Source organism: Rhinolophus ferrumequinum, chromosome 24, assembly GCF_004115265.2.
Source record: "Rhinolophus ferrumequinum isolate MPI-CBG mRhiFer1 chromosome 24, mRhiFer1_v1.p, whole genome shotgun sequence".
Taxonomy (NCBI): Eukaryota; Metazoa; Chordata; class Mammalia; order Chiroptera; family Rhinolophidae; genus Rhinolophus; species Rhinolophus ferrumequinum.
The window spans coordinates 21,986,926-22,007,476 of record NC_046307.1 but is presented as its reverse complement, the minus strand read 5'-3'; the positions used below and the strand labels follow the sequence as shown (position 1 = coordinate 22,007,476).

Here is a 20,551-nt window from a genome sequence, read left to right as displayed (position 1 = left end):
TTCTGCATCCTTCCTCTCCCCAAGTTGAAGGGCCTATGTCAAACACATCCCGTTCCCCCACTGCGACCTCTGCTGGGGCGGCCTAAGTGGGGGGAGGTGGTGGGGACAGCTATGGCCCCAGGAACAGACATGTCTCTCTCATGGTCTTGGACGTCCTCTGCACTCTGGCCAGGTGTGAAGCCTACCTGTATCTGCCCATCAATGCTGGGCTCCTGTACTTGTCTCTGTGTGTCTCTGGGCCCCCTTCTCCCTTCTGGGGAAACTTGGGGCTGTCTCCTGACCCTTAACTTCACATCTCACATGTGATTGAATACAGTTTCAGTTTTCTCAAATCCAGGTTTGTCATATTCGAGGAGCCCCTTTGCCCTTCGGCTACTTCAGTTACTTTTAAAACATACACTACCTGGGTACCCACCTCTTCCTTATATTTTAGATAAAAATACTTTACCAAAAAAGGCATTTGGCCAGCCAAAGTTTTGTAAACCATATCGTGGCTGAAATCCTGTCCTTTGCCATTAAAAATTCCTTGGCATACAGACTTCTAGTTATAAAATAAATAAGTCACGGGAATACAATGTACAGTACAGGGAATATACTCAATAATATTATAATAAGTTTGTGCCGTGACAGATGTTCTTATCATGGTGATTGTATCGTAAGGTATACAAATGTTGACTACCCCTGACACTAACATAATATAGTATGTCAACTGTACTTTAATTAAAGCACAATTCCATAGTGCAAAGAACATTTAAATGACTTCTTATTCAAACATTTTATTCATCCTGAACGCTGGCTGGTATTGGAAGCAGGTTCAGTGAGAAGGTGGCGAGGAAACGGTAAATGTTGGTGAAAAATTGGAAGAAGTTCTAGGTTTTCGGAGTTAATGTCACTTGCCCATTATTGTGCCTAATTTCGCTTACTATGAAAATGTTTGAGTTTTCTTATTCTCGACCCGTATGTTCTGTGTGGCTCTTATGCTTAGTGGTCATGAAGAGGATGTGTGTATGGGTGTGTGAATCCCACCAGACCCCTAGCTCCCAGCTCACAGAAAGAAAGAAGAGAGGGAAAAGGAGAGTGTTTCTGTGGGTAACAGGAAACACTGGGAAAAGAAAAGGGAGAGGAAATAGGAGATTGAGCCTTGCCCCACTGGCAGGTGATGGACTGGACAGTCTTTGCGGGGCAAAGGGGTCACTCACTTGTATGGTGGGAGGTGGCAGCACTTTCTCGAAGTTCTCTTGAAAGGAGCGAAGCTGGTGACCAGCCTGGCCTAGTGCATCCTCCAGCAGCTTCCTGAAGGCTGGCTCAGAGAGCTGGCAGTGGGGCAGCTGGGTGGGGACAGACAGTGTCATCAGAGCCTTCTTCGAGGGACAGGGACCAGGGAGCCCCTGGCAGCCCACACGCTAGCCCCAGGTGTGCTAAGATGGGCCTTTTTGTCTTGGTCAGCTGGCCTTTTTGTCTCCCTACTGCCCCCCTTTCCTGTGAGAAAGTGTCCTTTGCTGATGGTCTACAGAATCGCCCATCATGGGGCTCTGGACACAGAGCTGGCAGTCGTGGTGTCCCTTCTATCCACTGTGATCGGTCCAAGGATTGGACAGGGGGCCTGAGCAAGACCAATGGGAACCTCCCGTCAGATGCAGCACGTGACATCTGGGAACTAGAGGTCACTCTTCCTTTGGTGACAAGCAGACAGGGTGCTGAGATTAAAGATGAGTACTTGGAGCTATTGGGAGCCATCTTTCCCACTGTGCACAAAAAGGCCGGCCTGAGAAGAAAGCCATCCCAGGGAGAGAAACAGAACTAGGGATGGAGTGAAAGTCAGAGCCCTGACATAGTCTGTACTGTACGCAGCTGGGCCTCAGGCTTGATCCCCTCGTGGCCTCCCAGTTATGCATGTCCAGACATTCTTCTTTGTACCTCAGCTGGTTTGGAACCCCAAGCGTTCTGAGTAACCCTCCGTCCGGAGGCTCAGGCATCTCCTGCACTCTCATCAGACAGCCTAGGAGGGAGTGAGACCCCACAGCGAACAGAGATGGGTCCTGTCTGCTTGTCACCAAATCCATTGCTCTCCTGCTCTTGGTTCTGATTTAAAGCCTGTCCCGCACCCCCCAATGCAGACAGACTGAGGTTCTCCCTGCAGGCCTTTCCCAGGCTCCACAGGACAGGTCCAGGTGAACGGGCCATGGGCTACCAACAAGGAAAGTGGCATCAATCACTAAAGGCCCTAACATTACACATTACAGGACCACCCAAGAAAGGCCCTCTTTCTGAGCTTTCATAAAGTCGATCTCCCCCCTGGCATCCTGTAACACTACCCAGCCCTGCACGCTCCAGCCTAAATACAAGGGGGTCTGGCAGCCCTGGAGAGAAAACTGGAGAACGGGAGAACGAAAAGATCATCTAATCGGATTTACCCTCTGCTTTCAGGAAAGAGAAATGTTTCTTATTGCAGATGGTTCAGGCCTAATTCAATTCAAAAAGAGTGTCTGAGACAGAATTCTGTACTAATTGCTGGGAGGGCAAAAAAGGAGAAACGCCAGTAGTCCCAACCCCCTTCAATGAGGAGAAACAGCTTCATCCATCACCCCAGCAAAAGGCAGGCTCTCAGAAGGGCTTAGCTGAAGCACATCCTACGGTTGCTGCAGTATAGCGGATGGGGAGATGGAATCTCCCATCTGGGAGAGGGGAATTCTGAAAGCTTCATGGAGAGACTCGTTTGCCTGTCACACATTTGGGGACTTCCTATCACATGACATACGCTGTGAAAGGCCTGGGGAGGGGCATCCAGACCCAAGAAGGAGTCTATGCTCAGGAACCAATGTGGTATGTTGGAAATGGGGCTACAGGCAGAAAGTGGGACTACGCCCCAGAAAGGCAGTGGAGGGGGCACACGTCAGAGGAGTTTTCATGCAAAGAACTGGACGGGGAAAGCTGCACTGGGAACATGAAGCACAGAAGGCACCATGTGGTACGAGGAGTACTGAAACAGCTCTCAAGGTTGGACCCACAGGCCACTCAACTCTGATGTTGACATCAGAGAGGGATATGAAAGCACCTAAGGATTCTTTCATATATTGATCCCAGTTTTCCAAATTGCAAAATCAAAGTTTGCACTTGGAGGTTTGTGTAACCCTCTTTGCAAGCTCCTCTTACAGGCTGTTGAGCATTCAGTCCGGAGCCCAGGCTCTGGAGCTGAATTGTCAGGGTTCACATCTCACTATTAGCTGTGTGGCCTTGGGAAAACTGCTTAATCTCTCTGTGCCTCAGCGGCCTTTTGAATAAGGATAATAATAAGACTTAGGTTGTTTGAGGAGTGAGATAGATAATGCACAGAAGGAGCTCCAAACAGGTACATAGTAAGTGTCCACGAGGAGGCGGCTGCTAGAAATAGTGATAGGAGCAGGAACATTTACCTCTGACTGCATACAAGGGACCTACCTAGTCTCTGCCACCAACTTCTAATGCACTCCAGGGAACGGCCCTTCAAGGTCTGCTAGTTTCCCAGCCAAGCCTCCTCTGCTTCTGGGTTCCAGAGCCAGGCAATGACCTGGAGTCCCAGTTCTATCGTTGCTTTCATGGTCTGATTCCATTATCGGAGGGAGAACAGGCAAGAGGATATCCAGAAGGTCCCCACAACCTCCTCCTAAGTACGCGATGACCCGTCTGGAAAACCCAACCTCCACCTCATCCCAGCGGAAGGGGCTTGGAGGCCTTGTCTGGCTATACCCCAGAGGCGCCTGAGTCCCAGAGGCCTTACCTGGGCCAAGCTGCCCTTTGCCTTCTGCAGCACTTGCTCTGCAAGGTCCCTCTGGAGAGCCATGAACGTACGCAGGATCTGGCCCAGCCACTGCATGGCCAGCTGGTTAAACTGCGGGAGCTCAGCCACTAGCAGGGAGTTGAGTGCCTGGTACGTGTGCCGGGCCTCATTCTCCTCGCAGGTCACACTGCCCACCTCCAACAGCTTTTCTTCCAGCCGCTCAAAGTCCAGTAGTTTGTCCAGACGCTTCTTGATCAGGTTCTGAGGGCCGGCCAAGGCTTTGGCCAGGCTGCACAGTGGCTGCCATACCAGGCCTTCCAGCCGCTGCTTCTGTGAGGAGAGGTAGGCTTGGGAGTCCGGGAAAGAGGTGGCAGAGGGTGGGCAATGGGGAAAGGGCTTTAGGTAGCCAGGTCGGCAGGCCTGGGCTCCGGTCCTACCCCCACTGACTAGCTACGACCTCCAACATGTTATCTAACCTTTCTGGGCCTCAGTGTACCCATCTGAAAAATGGGGGCAATGCAAGTAATGAGGTTAGCAGAGTGCCTGGCACAGAATAGGTGTTCAATACGCCACTTCTTAATATCGTTACTATGCACAGACCTTGAAAAAGATTCTGTATAGAGTGGGTGGTCAAAAGCATAGCCTTTGGGACTCAGATCCCAGCTTGCCATTGACCATCTAAATAACCTGGGCAGTCACTCTCTCTGAGCCTCAGCTCTCATCTGCGGAATGGGGCTATTAATAGTATCTGCTCCGTAAGCCATGCCGTGCGGATTAAATGTGGTGAAGAATGTAAAGGGCTTAGCCCAGTGCCTGGCAGACAGTGAGGCTCAGTAAACATTAGCGGGGGCTATTTTTATCAGTAAAATGCACTAATAATAATTTCTGCCCTGTTGACTACCCAGGGCGGTTATACGGATGTGACAATCATGCGAAGGGCTTGACATCTAAATATTACTCTCACAGGCTCTGTCGCCTGCCCAACCCAGAAAGAGGCAAGGAGAAGTCCCACTCACAAACTCAGGGAAGGTGTGGAGCTGAAGGTCTCTTGCCAGGTCGCGGTACTGCACCACAGCCCCCCCGGGGATGTCCAGATCCCATTCCTGTGGCTGGAAGCGGAAGAAAGCCTGGACCCGGGCAAATGAGAGACAGTCAACCTGTCATGGTCATCTCACACCTGAATCTCCCTCCACCATATGCCCACCTGCTGTGCAAGGATAGCCTATTCTATCCTTGGACAACTTGGCTGATTCGAAAGTTCTTCATTAGACTACATCAGTATCTTGCTCCCTATTCCAGCACTACCCAGTCTTCACACATTTGCATACCTTTGTGATTTTTTTTTTGCCATATCCATAGTCCGCATGTTTTATTAATACTTTTCTTTGTATCAACTAAGCATTCCTATTTAAATCAATGCATTAAAACAAACAAACAAACCAAAAACAACCTTCTGACACTACCATAAAGGGAAAACCAGTAAGAATTGCCATAAATAGGCATGTAAGAATGATTGCTATAAATACAAAGTTGTTAAGTCCTGTCTGGGTGTTATTGCCTGCTGAAGGCTGCCAGCCCAAGACTGGCTCTGCCTGTGTTAAAGCCATGCCAGCAAAAGAGGCTTTTCCTGGACTCAGAGGATTAACAGAGGTAGTCACTTTCTTGCTATGGGATTCCATGTCAACACTGTATCTCCTGTAAGTCCTGCGTCTAGGGAAACGCAGCCTGCAAGCTTCCAAATATGCTTCCTCTCCTGAAAAGCTAGTGTCTCTCATGTGCCTCCGGGTTCTCTCTGCCAAGGCCCCTCCATTCTTGTTCCTGACATGGCTCTGAGTGTTTTCCCCTTCCAGCTCCTTGTATTGCTCAGATCCTTCCGAGGGTGGAGCAGGAACAAGCAGGGAGATGTGCCAACGCAGAGAAATATGAAACTGCCACCTCCCTCCTTGTACATACTTCCGATAACGCCACCCCAAGTCCAGTGATCCAAACAGCCCATTTCATCTGACTGAGATGGTTTGCGCAAATGGACACGACCAAGAATAAAACCACGTAAAAGGGACAGTGGATAGAATGAGTCAGCATCGATGACAAGAATGAGAGAGGGATTTTGGCACAAGAAAAGTGACATGCTCGATGGGAATGCAACCTGCTATTCCTGTGGGCTGCATTCAATGTGTAGAAATGGATTTTCTTGGGCCTGCACAACATTTAAATGTTTGTTTCATTAGTTCTTCACATGGATACATGAGATTTCACCAAAAGGTCTGAATTCCTAGTTTTCCTTAAAATCAGAACTGGCTGCACTGGGCCCACATACCCACACAGCAACAACTTTCGAGTCAAGAAATAACTGCCCCTTTAGATTTTACTCATTCATTCGTTTATTCAGTCATTCAAATCCCCGGTATTAGGACTTATTTAACTACCAAAAAGTCTCATAAATAGACGTTAGGCTTTGTCCACCTGCACACTTCACTCAGTAATATTTCCTGCCTGCCCCTTGAGGCCCGAGTTGACATGCCATCCCTGCTCCGGGTGCTGGTCTGAGGGATCTCCCCCCAGGGACTTTTGCCCCTGCCCAGTGGGAACCCCACCCCATGAGAGCTCAATGGGCTCAGAAGCTGCCCCAGTCTGATGGCCGATGGGCTAAGGAAAGCTTCCCGATGGGCGCTTTTCTGGCCTGCAGCCAGCCACTGGATGACCTTTTCCAGGTGGTTCCTGCAGCTGGTGCCTTTGTCAGATTGTCCGACGGGCCCTGAATACTTACCCCCTGCCCAGGGAACCCAGCTCAGCCCTGCCCATTATAAACTGCAGGATCCTCACCTCCAGATTATCCAGGTAAGCAGCCACGTTGTTTTTCAGCTCTGACACACACAGCGAGACCCACTGGAACCTCTCTTCTAAATCATCAAATTCCTTATCTTCCGTCTGAGAGTAAAGTAATGCTTGTGAGGGCTGAGAATATCCACATGGGGCAGTGTACACCCCGTACCTAAGTCCCAAGTCTTCACTGGGGGACCACCTTTCCACAGACCCGCCCACCAGAGCCAGTTCCTTCAGCCCCAAAGGTGAGTGGGACAGTTAAAGGAATGACTGCAGCTTAGTGGTTTTATAGTCCGACCATAGAATTAGACACATGAACATATGAGTCCACGTGAGCATATGAGTCCTGGGTCACTTGCTACCTAGCTGAGTGACCTTGGGCAAGTGTTCTACCCACTCTAAGCCTCTCATCTTCAAAACAGGAGCAATGAAACCACCTAGGGGTGGCCGGTTAGCTCAGTGGGTTAGAGCGTGGTGCTAATAACACCAAGGTTGCCGGTTCGATCCCCGCATGGGCCACTGTGAGCTGCGCCCTCCTTAAAAAAAAAAAAAGAATGAAATAAAAATGTTCATAAAAAACCAACAAAACAGTTACTTCATTGTGTGGATCAAGTAATGCCTGGTTCACAGTAAGTACTTGATCGACCTGAGCTGCTACTGGTAACTATTCAAAGCTGGTTCCATGCCCAGACCCAGCGATTACTTCTCCTATCTGGGCAAAGAGGCCTCAGAGAGAGAGTAGCATAAGGTACAGTGGAGAAAGCCCTATTCTGGCTCCTCAGAATCAAGTGAGGTGCCAACTCTGCCTCTTCCTGGCTATTAATGCTGAAACGTCACTTTGCTCCTTTAGCCTCAGTTTCCTTATCTCTGGAAGCACCCATGGCATAGTCTTGCTTGCCCCTTGGGATGGTTGGGATGTGACCCTTCTTCCCACTCAGGCTCACCCGGGGCACGAGCCCTGCCTCCTGTTTCAGCAGCTGGCCCAGCCGAGTGGTCTTCTTGGATAGGGTGTGTGTGTTGATGCGGGCCAGTCGCTCCCGGAGGGTCAGCTGCTCCACCTTGCTGTACTTGGAGGCTGCACCAACAGAGAGGGAGGGCATGGGGATGGAAGCTGACCCAGAAATGTTGGCGTCCCTGACACCTGGCTAGGCACCCTCTTGGGCCCTCTTTTCAAACATCAGGGTCACACCCATTAGAAGGGCGAGTCACCAAGGACAAGCACAGGGCCGGGCCCTCACTCTGAGGTATGAGCCCTGGCTGAAGAGCTTCCTGCCTGCTTGACTTGATAAGTTACCACTTCTTGGGCCTCCGGTTCTTCCTCTGTGAACGAGGCAGGCCAGCTCGAAGGACTGCTGGGAGGATTACATAAGATGACCCTGAATATACTTTGTAAACAAGAACCCAAGCAAGAGGTGATTTGCCTGAGGTCCCTCAGTCGCTGTTAGCCTGGCCAGGCTGGGACCATACTTTCCCATTCCTGGCTCAGAGCTTTCTACTGATTGCCTACCCAGGCCTGAGTTTGAAACCTGGCTCTGTCCCTTACCAGCTCTGTGATCTGGAGCAAATGACTGAAGCTTTCATTTTCCTCGACTGTGAAATGAGGCTGACAGTGCCAACCTCAGAGGACTACTGTAAGGATCAAACAATGAATGAAAAATGTGTCACAGCCCTTAATAACCATGAGCTAAATGATCACTATTATACTTCCTCAGGTGTGCAAATGAGCTTCTCTCTACTTTGCACGCTGCTTCAAATTTTCCAAACCTTTCTGTTTTATCAACCTAAGGCAGGATCTCTACTTACCACCCTCCGCCCCCCCGCCCCGCCAAGGTATACACACAGCCCGTTGCCTCCCCAGTATTCATTTCTCCTTCACAGTACACCAGCCATGTGGTTAGGATGGGATTGATCTCATTTTATAGTTCAAGGGGTGGGTGCTGAATGGTATAAACCAATCCATATAATCCCATCCTCTGGCCACAGGGATTGGTTCAAAGAAAAGTATATATAACCCAAGCCTAGGCCAATCAGCTTATGGTATTTCCCTAACCATGGTGATTGGTTCAGGGTGAGCATATGACCCAAGCAGGTGATATCAGAGTGAAACTCCAATTTAATTTTCATGGCTAAAGGGAGAAAGGCTCTGTCTTATCTTGGAGGGTGTGGTATGCAGATGTGAGTCTTGAAACAGCAACAGACATTTACTACTATGAGGGAGGGCAGCCTGAAGATGAAGCTGACACACACTAAAGAGCAGCTGAGAATTACAGGTGTAAGAGACTGTTAGCATGTGAACTGCTATCTTCAGGTCAGGGTTAACAGCCCCTAGCCTGAAACAACATAATTATAAAATTCCAGGATGTGGGCAGTTGCAGCATGGAGACTAGAAGTCCTGTAGCTTATCTTATACTCCTGGTCTCCTTGTCCTGTAGTAAATCTTATACTCTTTGAAACTATGTAAGTCCTGTAAGTTTATCTTGTACTCTCAGAAGCTATGGAAGGCCTTGAAAATGCTATATAACCCCTTGGCTTTAAGTGTTTGGGGTCCTTGTTAAAAACCCGCTGCGTCGGGCAGAGACTGGGACCCCAGCCGGCTGGTAATAAACCTCGCTGTGTGACTTGCATTATTGTGCGGGTTCTCTGTCTGTCTGAGGGGGACAATTCCGGACCTTAACACAGGGAACTGAGCCAGCACCTTGATCAAACCCTACCTAAAGACCACTTACCTCTGGACTTGTGGTGACATGAGCTACTGCATCCCCTTTATTGGTGAAGCCAATTTGAGATGAGCTTTTTTAATAACTGGAAGTATGCTCACTGGTGTATCCTCTAAATTCTCCAAGTCCTTACCCACTTCCTTGCGCCTCTTGTACTCATTAATGTTGTTGTTCACGTCCTGGAGGGCAGAGGTAGCCCTCTGAAGGACAGGGTAGGCACTGGCATCAGGCAGTGTGTTCTCCAGAATTTTCTGCAGCAGCAGTGGGTACTTGGAAATCCTCTGTATAGGGACTATCAGTAAGAAACTGAGGCCTGAGGGTCCAGCTTGTGGCCTGAGGGAGAAGGCTGGTGTTAGGCAGATAAAATTCACCCTTTGGGGCACCAGGGGGCCTGGGCGCTAGTTCCAGCTCTGCTGTTGAACTCATTGAGTGATCTCAGGCAAGTCACCTCCTTCTGTGGTTCTCAGTTTCCTCATCTGTTATTTGTGAGGTCTAGAGGGTTAGGCAGACGCTGTTCCTTCTCTTACCCCCTTTCTGGGCCTTGGTTCCCCATCTGTACCAAACCCAATGGTCAGTGCTCTGCCCTCAGCTTACTTGCTCACTCAGCAGACACAGCTGACCATGCCCTCTTTTTCGAAACATTTTCTTCTTTTGGCCCCAGAGACACCCTTTGTCCTACTTCTCGTACTCCACACGCCACTCTCATGGCCAACTCTGCTGTCCTTTCTTCAGTGCTGGAGCGCTCAAGCCCTCCTCTCCTCTACTCTCTTACCGACCTCATTTAGTCTTACACATCCCAAACCCAAATCTCCACTTACAACTTCTGCCCGCAGCTTCAGACTCACACAGCCTATCTGATATCTCTACTTGGATATGGCCCAAGCACCACTCTCTATATTGGGCATCCGCAGGATATTTCATTTCATAAAATGGTTCTGCTGCTTTAAAAAAGAAAAGCTTTAAAACTACAGGAACTTAATGCTTAGAGATGCATTTAAACTATTTAAGAGGAAAAAGTCATAATATTGGTATCTTCCTTGAAGTAGTTTAGCATAAAGCAGATGAAGCAAACAGCAAAAGATTAACACTGGTTCATTTCAGGTCGTGAGTATGCAACTATTCATTACATTCTTCTATTTTTCTATAGGTTTGAAATTTTCCATTAAAAAAGGTGAAAAACAAAAACAAAACACAGGACTTAGGAGTGTCAAGGTCCCTTCCAGTTGCACTATTGCATGAATGAATAACTATTTCTCTAATCCCCTTCTTGATGACGGCTGGAATTTGCAGAAAGAGTGTCCAAGTCACGGCATGTGGGACATCCCCGACAGTCCTACCTTGATCGTGACCAGTAGCCCTCAGCCCTGCCTTTTAAGAAACCACTGAGGGTTTCAAACCTCAATGTCCATACATACTTCCTCCAAGAAGACTCACAAACGCTGCTCACGAACATTCTCTGGCCCCTTCTCCATGATACCCTAGCCTCTTGCTCTTTTTCCTGAGGAAAAAATCTCCAGACCAAATGGCCAGGAAAGGTGAGCCATGAGGCTAAAAATAGGCAGAGCAGGTGGGAGCCCCCTCATCACCTGCAGGGAGTGGGGAGGTAGGGCTAGGATCAACCATCAGGACACACCTACGCTGACCATCTGCTCTCACCAAGGGTTTCCTAGCGCTTGGCTGACCATGGGCAAGGGAGATGGAAACAATTGCCAGACATTTGCTAAACTCTGTCCTCTGGGCTTACTTTCCATGGGAAAGGGCTAACCGCCTCTTGGGGACAACTGTCACCTCACAAATCCGAGGGCAGGGGTCTTCAAAGTGATCACATCACAGTTCCACAATCCTCAAGGCGTCACTATGGAATGATGGCAGCCTCGTACATGTACAACCTTTCTAAGGTAATTTGGATAAAAATTTGTATGCTGCCTTTCACACAGGCAAAACAATTGCAAGATAATACCCAACGCTAGGTGAGTGTGAGGAAATAAGCCCTCTTGCATTCTCCTGGCGAGAGTATCAATTGGTGAGATCTCGTGGGAGAGCAGTTTGGCAGTATGTGAAATATACAAACCCTTTGTTCCATCAAGCCTGCTCTAGAAAACTACCCACAGAAATATCAACTCCAGCGAGCAAGGTAGAAGTTATTCAGCAACTGTATTTATGAACAGTGAAAAATTGAGAACAATCCAAGTATCTACCAAGAGGGGCAATGGTTAAATAAACCATAAACCTACCCTGGAAAGGAACTCTGTGAAGCTATTAAAGAGTATATATTTGAACTTGTTTGTCTATGCATAAAGGAACTCTGCAAAGATCCATAAAAAATTTAAAAGTGCTCACCTTAACTTTGGGGGTGGGAGTAGTAATTGGGTGGATGAAGGGACAGGGTTGGGAAGATTTTTATTTTTGCTGTATAATTTGGGATCTTTTAAAGCTTTTGAACCATGTAACTATGTCACCCATTCAAAATTTTAATTAAAAAAAAATATTCTCTGCATATCTCTACCTGAAGCTTGCACCCAATGCAATGGGGCCAGCTTTGGCTGTGATGCCACCCAAGGCAGTCCTGATCCTTTTCCAGGAGGCAGGGCCTCAGCCATCTGTAGAGAGGCCTCCCCATGTGATACACCTGCTTCCTGACACTACCGCTTACAGCACATGGTTCCCCTCCATCTCACTGCCCTTCCTATGGTAGTCACTAGAGCTGTTCACCAACTTGTTCTGCTGTTCCACCTCTGGACACATGGCAGACAGCACTCTATGGCCTCCTAGTCATTGGATGAAGCTATGGGATTAGTTCTGGCCCATGAATTTTGGGAAGCAATAGATCTCATTTCTGGGCTGGAACATTCGATTACCAGCATTAGACCTGACCCTCCCCCACCCTATCCCCACCCCCCACCCTCACCCCCCAGCTCTTTTTCCCTTTGCCACAATTACTAGTAATATTCCAGATGGTGGCTGCTGTCCCAGAGTGAGTCCCAGAGTGAGGATGATGAAAAGAGCCCCACAGAGACCCACAATGGAGCAAAAGGAAGGTAGAAACCTTTGTGGTTTACAGCCACTGAGAGCTGGGAGCTGTGTTTTTCTGCAGCAGAGTCTAGCCTATTCTGACTGAGACACTCCTGAAGCAGTGCGAGCAGCACCAAATGGAGGTGAGACCTTAACGGCCCGTGACCTGGATGTCAACGCAGCAGGACAGGGAGCTCACTGGTCACTGGACTCACACCACTGACGCAATGATGTCCTGGATCTCCCGCTGCAGCTCTGGGTCCTTCCGGTACGACTCCACCAGCTGCAAGGCGTGGTCGTAGGTGACACAGTACACCTTATAGACTCGCTCCAACTCCTCTTGGGATTCCAAGAATAGGTTACCTGATAGTGAGACAGCAACAAGGAATTCACAAAGGCATGCTGCTATGTCCCCTCGCTTGGGACAGGGAAGTGGTGAGTGAGACAACAGAGTACTCCAGCTTTAGAGTGAGACTGTCAGGCTTAACCAGCTTTGTCACCTTGGGCAAGTTACCTCCTCTTCCTGAGTTTCCATTTGTTTCATTTTACTTTCAGGAGGTTGCTGTAAGGATTAGGTGACAGAACGATGGCGCACTGTGAGTGCTGAATAAATGGTAGCTATAATTACAGCGATACTATTGATTATGCTCAGACTGGGACAGTGCTTTACAGTTTACAAAATACATTCATGTTCTATCTTTACAATTACTGTGTGTGGCAAGTGCAACCACTAACCCTCAGTTTACAAACACACACTAGAGCGCAGCACCGGAAGTTAGAAGCATGGGCTCAGAGAGAACTAGCACCAAGTCTCCAGCCAACCCTTTCCCAGTCATGTAACCTGGGCCAAGCAGGTGACCCCTCGGACCTCCCTTTTCCCATCAATAGACGGGAATAAAAATCGTACCCACCTATTTTGCGGGGAGGATTAAATGAAATAATTCACGTAAAGCATTTGACACAAATTTCATTCACCAAATATTTACCAACTGCTCATTGACTATGTGCCAGGCACTCTTGTAAGCTCTGTGAACAGCACAGAGCCCTTGCCTTGTAGGGCTTACCTTCTAGTGGGAGAGACAGTCAGTAAATAAATATAATACATACGCCAGGTAATGATGAGTGCCAGGAATGAAGACAAAGCCAGAAAAAGAGGTAGAGGGTGGCAGGACATCTATTTAGGAAAGACCTCTATGCAGAATGTTTCCTAGGGGGAGAGCGGCATTCCAGACCTAGGGAAGGACAACTACAAAGGCCCGAAGGCATGTGAGCACCTGACCTGTGGGCAGCAGCAAGAAGGCAGGTGTGGCTGGAGCACAGTAAGCAAGGGCACAAAGCAGAGCGAATAAATAGGAAACTGAAGCCAGATCATGGAGGGCCTCAGAGGGAGGAGGTAAGGTGCGGTAAGGAGTTTGAATTGTATTCTAATGGTAGCAGGAAGCCGCTAGAGGGTTCCGAGCAGAGATGACATGATCTGATTCCTGTTTCAAAAGGATCACTCCAGTGCTCAATTTCAGCAGCACATACACTAACGTTAGAACAACACAGAGAAGATTAGCATGGTCCTTGCACAAGTAGGACATGCAAATTTGTGAAGTGTCCCATATTTTTAAATCGGAAACTTATGAGATGGGGTATTTGTAGGGGAAGATGGAACAGGGTGGAAAGGATAATGGAATGGGATGGGGTAGTAGGAATGACAGGGGAGCAATGCTTTGCTAAATATACCTTTTGGTATAGCACTGACTCTTGGAACCATGGTAGTATTTAACATACTTCCCCCTCAAAACAAAATTAAAAAATAATATATATATAAAATTAAAATGAAGCAGGATGTGGAGGGGGAATCCCAAATAGAATACAAACAATAGGAATGAAACTAAATCTGTAACAAATGTTTATGTTATTCACCATAACCACACTGAATGGTGTAGGAAGAAACTAATGTAACTATTTTTACAGGTTAGTAACTCTGAAACTACTTAGGTGTCTACTAACTTTGAGCAAATAAGTAAATATATTGTAGATAATGACAGCCATTTCTCCCTGTCAGAGAAAGATGTTACAAATAAGAAAAAGGAGAAGGTTCCCATGAATCTTGCTGGTGGAATTGGAAATCAGCATGAACTCATGGGCTTAAATACACATATGTAAATATAGATGGATAGATATGTAAGGAAGTATAGATATGTGCATATGTATGTATGAGTATAGGAACATGTATTTCCCAGCTGTTAGCTGAGAGGGCCTAGGAACAATGACACCCCAGGAGAAATGAACGCACCTCTAGTCTAGAACTTGGTTGTCTAAATACCATTCTTCAGAGATAGGAACCAGGGCTCCTAGGAGAAATGGCTGATACCAAGGACGAGGCTGGGAAATTACAAGATGAGCCTGGAACATCTTGTGGTGTCAGAAAGGAAGAAAGTGCACAGAAGTTATCAGAGGCATAATTAAAGGACCCTGGTGCCAACCTGAAGCAGCTCCTCATGGCCAGAGCTGGTACAATTTAAGCAAGAAAACCAATCTTGGTAGTACTGATTTCTGCCTCATAGAATCAAGTAAAATCCATGAGGCTGTACTGATATAAATAAATAATTGAACAAAGAAATGAATGGGAGAGAAAGGACAGTTCTTTCTTCTAGAACACTTACAATTCATAAATGTAGAAGGAATAAGGGAAATAGAAAACTACCATCAGAATACTGATAACAATAATTGTAGGCAAGAACCATTGATGGATGCTAAAATTAATGGATAAAAGTTTGAGAAGAAACAGAAAATTTGCATAATATCAGCGTTTCTCTTCACAAGATATTTATTCATTACGAAAGGAGAAATAACTTTTTAGCGGAAAACCTTCTAAAACCACCTTCTGTCAGCAATGGAATCCAAGTTAACGTTATTCTAATAAGATATGGTGACATCACGTGCTCCTAATATGATGCACTGGGGACATGACATAGGCTTTGATGTTCTTGCCAAAAATGTGAAACCTTAATTTAATAATGAAAATAATTTTAATACGATAAATCATACAAAATATAAAAATTATTATAATACAAATTTATAAAGTGTAGATTCTTATATAAACTTTTATAAAGTAATTTTAATTTTAATAATTGAAAACCTCAAATTGAAGGATAGTCTATAAACTTGAACTCTTCAGAAGCGTTAAGGTCACTACAGACAGAGACTGAAGAACTGTCACAGACTGAAGAAGAGTAACTGGCAACATTTCAGTAAGGTCTTAGAGTTAAAGAGTGTTAATTTCCTTTTTCCAATACGTGCACCATGGATATGTAAGATGTTAAAATTAAGGGAAGGTGGATGAACGGTATATAGGAGCTCTCTATATTATTTTTGCAACTTTTCTGTAAATCTAAAATTATTTCAAGATAAAAAGTGTAAAAAGAACCTTGAAGACATTATGCTAAGTGAAATAAACCAGATACAAAAGGACAAATACTGTAGGATTCCACTTATCTGAGGTCCCTAGAGGAGTCAGATTCACAGAGACAGGAAGTAGACCAGTGACTGGTCATTCTTTACCGGATACAAAGTTTCAGTTTAGGATGATAAAGTTTGGGAGATGGATGGTGGTGATGGTGGCACCACAATGTGAATGTACTTAATGCCACTGAATTGCACACTTAAACATGGTTACAATGGTGAATTTTATAAGTTATGTATATTTTACCACCGCAACAAAAAAGTTTAAGAAAGGATTTTTAAAAACCCTGCCTACTAGGTTATACCAGCTTTATTCATAATTGCCAAAACTTGGAAACGTCCAAGCTGGTAAATGGATAAATACACTGTATTATATTCATACAATGGAGTATCAGTCAGTGATTTTAAAAAAGAAATGAGAGACAGAGAAAAGACCATGTGAGGACACAGGAGGAGAAGGCAGCATTCACCCGCCAAGGAGAGAGGTCTCAAGAGAAACCGAGCCTGTCAACATCTTGCTCTTGGACTTCCACACTCCACAATGGTGAGAAAGTGAATTTCTGTTGTTTAACAACAACAACAACAACAAAAATGAGATTTCAAGACAGGAAAATACATGGAGGAACCTTAAATGCATATCGCCTGATAAAAAAAGTCACTGTAAAGGCTACGTACTGTAGGATTCCAGCAACATGACATCCTGGAAAAAGCAAAACTATGGAGACAGTAAAAAGATCAATGGTCTCCAGGGGTTGGGGGTGGGGAGGGATGAATAGGCAGAGCACAGAGACTTTTTAGAGCAGGGAAACTGCACATATGATGCTGTAACAGAGGATACATGACCTTATGCAACAGTCTAAACCTACATAACTGCCCACACAAAGAGTGAACCCAGAGAATACTACAGACTTTAATTAATAATATACCAATATTCATTCATCGATTATAATGAACATACTATACTAATGCAAGATATTAATAATGGGAAACTCTGGGGGTGGGGAGGGAGTACATGCGAGCTCTCTGTACTTTCTACTTAATTTTTCTGTAAACCTAAAAGTGCTCTGAAAAATAAAGTCTATTAGATCTCCACTATGTTGAGACCAAACCAGGGGTCAAAAGTGGTAATGGGAATAGCCGTTCAAGGATGCTACAAATACTCAGGCAAGAGTATTCGGTTGTCCATCTGGAAGGAAGCGGTGAGGGTGAAGAGAAATGTATTAACCACAAAAGGGCAGGTGGGCAGCCATGGGCCACAAGAAGCCCAACTGGCCCTCCTGCCTGCTGACCCTGTGGGCTGGACTACTGACCTGGACAAGGCCCCCCTTGGGACACATCAGACGGTGCCTAGACCAGCGTGGTCCAGTTCTCAGCATCGACTCCCACAGCAAGATTACCAGCCCAGGACCAAACCCCTTCCCCAATGCTGGTCCAGCCAATCCTCAGAGAGAACTCCCTCAGGAGAAGCCCCCAGAACTAAGAGGAATGTGACCAGGTCACACAAAACTGCCAGTAGGAAGAATCAACATGATAGGGAGAGCAGCCAACTGCAGAGATGATCTCTGCTAAGAGATAACTTGGGCGTAGCCTTGAAACCTAGGGCAGTTCCCACATTCTCCTCAACTTGGGTATTTCCACAAAAATGTGACTGATGCCAAAGAAAGGTGTCGGACATCAGTACGGCCAGGGGCAGGGGCTTGTCAATAACTGAAGGGCAGACAAAAGCAAACTCCCAGAGAGCAGAGCTGTCAAAAGAGGCAGGAATGCCTCGTATACCAAAGTAAAGACTTATTTCCTTTCTTCTTATCCGTCTCCAGTCACAGACTGTAAAGAAGTCACAGAAGCAAAGAAGCTACTCCCAGTATCTAATGTGCACTCTACCTTTAGCTGGGATTAGTCAGAAAGAAGACAAAGGGAGGCAGGATGGTCAAGAGCTAGGACGCTAGAGTCTGAAAGAAGTGGGTTCAAACCCTGACTCTGACTTGTCAAGCTGTGTGACCCTGCGAAAATTACTTAACCTCTCTGAACCTCAGGTTTTTCTTTAGTAAAATGGGGACAATAATAATAAGTAATGGTGTTGTGAGAATGAAAATGGCTACCACAAGTTAAGTACTTGTACTCTCCATCTTGTAAAGCGATGGGGTAGGACTAGATATTATTTTAGGGTCCTGCCAGTGCTGACATGCTATGTTTCAGGGATCCCAAACACACACTCCCATTGAGCTGCATTTCTCTGGAACTCTGGAGACAGTTTGGCAACAACCACATGCCGAGGGCAACTAACTCCATGGGGACCTAAGGCCGACTGCTGCCTCATCTTTTGCTTACCAATTAGCTGGACTTGTTCCTCTTCCTTGGAGTCTGTCTCCTGTAAGTCCTGAAGTAATTTGCTGTTCACCTTGATGATGTCATCGATGTTTGAGAACAGGACATCCAAATCTCCCTGTGGTAGCTGGAGGGAACAAAGAAGTCATGGCAGGTAACTGGGAGGTCAGGAGAGGGACTTGATTTGCAGGCTTTGGAGGACAATCCAGAACACTTATACCCTCAGGGGCCCATCAGTCTTTGGAAGACTGCCCCAGCTGGATGTTTGCAAGGACTTGGAAATTTTACAATTTAGGTATTTCCCTTCCTCTACAAGGAGAAGAGGAAGAAATGGGGCACTCAGCATGGAAGGAAGGCTGAGCTGGGGTTTAATCCTAGGTCTGCTATCATTTTTCTTCTCTCAGTTTCCCCATCTGTCATATAAGGGAGGTAAGTTAGATTTCTTTCCAGCTGTAACATAGTTGGCCCCTACCACCATGACCTTGAGGTGTATTCTGAACTCCAGCCCCTATTTGACTAGGCTATGCCACTGTTTTTTAACAGGACATTTTTTATGTGCATCTTTCTACATATAGGATATGTTCTTATTTTTTGTTAAAATATGTAACCATCTATATTTGTTTAATGCCTACAGAGAAAAATCCTAATTTCTGGAGAGCAAAATATGAGAGGACTTTTACCTTCCATATTATCTACTTTAGTATTTCATTCATTCAAGAAACACTAATTGAAGTCCATTATTTATGTGTCAAGAAGTGGGGTATATGGAATAAAATAGTCTTTCTCCTTATGGAGCCTACATGCTAGAGGGTGCTTGAAATTTTATAGAGAGCGCCTGTATAACTTCTGAAATCAGGGGAAAAAAGGTATAAAAATGAACACTAAAATAGAAACCCATCATAGTGATAACTCTCCATGTCAACCCCACCCTGAAATGAGACAATTAGAATGTAGGTCAGTTTATCCAATCTGTTCTAAACTTGATAGAGGGCTATCTGATCCATTAGCTCATTAAATTCTGTGAGGTGACTATTCCTCTCCCCATTTAGCAGGTGAATACACTAAGACTCCAAGGCCTTGCTGAAGGTTATTATGGCCAATAAATGGATGTACGGGGCTTACCTCCCGGCAACTTCACTTCCACCACCCCTTCCCCTCCATCAAGCCTGCCCCCAAAACAGATGTCAGGTCTTGGAACCTGGCACCACACTGGCCCCTAGAAAGAAGGCTGTGTGTGGCTCCACCTGGATACCTGCTGCAGGCGGCTCCTGATGGCCAAGGCACAGAGCTGGAGTGTGTTCACGTACGAGACCTCGCTGTGGATCAGCTCCTGGACAGCCAGCCTCTGATGGAGCGTCCATTTGTCCTCAGAGACCCGACTTTCTCCGTCTGGACTCCCTGTCCTGGGCTCATCAGCCCCACGACTGGCCATGTCAGTAGGTTCTGAGGAAGGCAAACATCCTGACTCATTTCCAGAAGCTCTACTGGGTGGGACATGCTGTCTCTAATCCAAAGACAACTATTCATTAAGCGGCCTAAAAACATCTTTAATGCATACAGTGTCAAGATGAACTGTGTATTAGCCTTTGTGGGCAGTATCTGAACAACCTTAAAAGGCAGAACACGGATCAGAAAATTGTTGACATTTTAAATTCATTTCCCAGGATTCAGACAATGTGCTTGCCTGGCTTTTCTTCTTGACCCAGATTTCTTTATCTGGTTCAGTTGAGTCAGTCTCTCCCTCCCTCTTTCCCTCCCTCCCAGTGGGTTCCCTCCTCTCCCCGCAAATACCCTATTCAGACCATACTACCTGTCCCCTGAGCTATTGCCACAGCCTACAGGATCATCTTCCCAAATCCAAACCCCTCTCCTCCCGGCTGCCACGCACCCCCATTCATCCTGGACATGCTTCCAGTTTAAACTTCCTGAAAGAAAGCTTGTGACTATGGGAATCTCTACTGTGAGATGCCCCCTGTGGCTTTGTGGTCCAGCTCCAACCTCCATTTTCCCCTTCCCAGACACACTCCAGTAATAAGAGAGTCATGTGCTTGTCTCCATACCTGCATGGTCACTTCCTGCCTCTGTATTTTTGCACCTGCTCTGCCCCCTCCCAAGTCTCTATCCTCCAACATTCATCCTCTCTAAGGCCTTTCCTGATCCTCCCAGCCAGAGGCCCTTTTCTTCTGTATCTCTAAGTATTCAAAGTACAAGTGTGGATGAGATTGTAGGTGAATGGGAAGTCTCATATACAGATATGATAATGCTGCAGACACTCTAAAGGGTAATTTGGCAAGCCCTAGAAAAGTTAAAAATGCACACCACTGGTAGACCAAGGAGTTCTAGTCCTAGATGTGTCCTGCCTTCAAGAAACTTCTCCACATATACGCAAGGAATGTAGACAAGAATGTTCACTATTGCACTTTTGATAATAATTAGAAACAACCTAAATGCCCCAAGGAGAGTG

The 20,551-nt window shown here is 46.4% G+C and overlaps 1 protein-coding gene and 2 non-coding genes across 12 annotated transcripts in view; 2 read left to right on the top strand and 1 right to left on the bottom strand.

Moving 5' to 3' along the window:
• ARHGEF37 (Rho guanine nucleotide exchange factor 37) overlaps positions 1-20,551 on the bottom strand; it is a 50,613-nt gene that overhangs the window by 7,021 nt on the left and 23,041 nt on the right. For 5 of the 10 annotated variants that reach the window (XM_033095614.1, XM_033095612.1, XM_033095610.1 and 2 more), the window contains 9 exons: positions 19,340-19,530; positions 18,091-18,214; positions 12,525-12,672; positions 9,431-9,630; positions 7,525-7,655; positions 6,581-6,685; positions 4,774-4,884; positions 3,758-4,087; positions 1,200-1,328 (listed from right to left, as the gene is read on the bottom strand). In XM_033095614.1, the coding sequence (XP_032951505.1) occupies positions 1,200-1,328; positions 3,758-4,087; positions 4,774-4,884; positions 6,581-6,685; positions 7,525-7,655; positions 9,431-9,630; positions 12,525-12,672; positions 18,091-18,214; positions 19,340-19,519 (1,458 nt within the window). In that variant the 5' untranslated portion in view covers positions 19,520-19,530. Of the gene's footprint in view, positions 1-1,199; positions 1,329-3,757; positions 4,088-4,773; positions 4,885-6,580; positions 6,686-7,524; positions 7,656-9,430; positions 9,631-12,524; positions 12,673-18,090; positions 18,215-19,331; positions 19,531-20,551 lie in introns of all 10 variants that reach the window. The other 5 variants (XM_033095619.1, XM_033095618.1, XM_033095617.1 and 2 more) reach the window with 2 other exon arrangements.
• Positions 7,026-7,099, top strand: TRNAI-AAU (transfer RNA isoleucine (anticodon AAU)). The gene has a single exon. It is a non-coding gene; the product is annotated as a tRNA-Ile (tRNA).
• Positions 13,813-13,920, top strand: LOC117017143 (U6 spliceosomal RNA). The gene has a single exon (XR_004422020.1). It is a non-coding gene; the product is annotated as a U6 spliceosomal RNA (small nuclear RNA).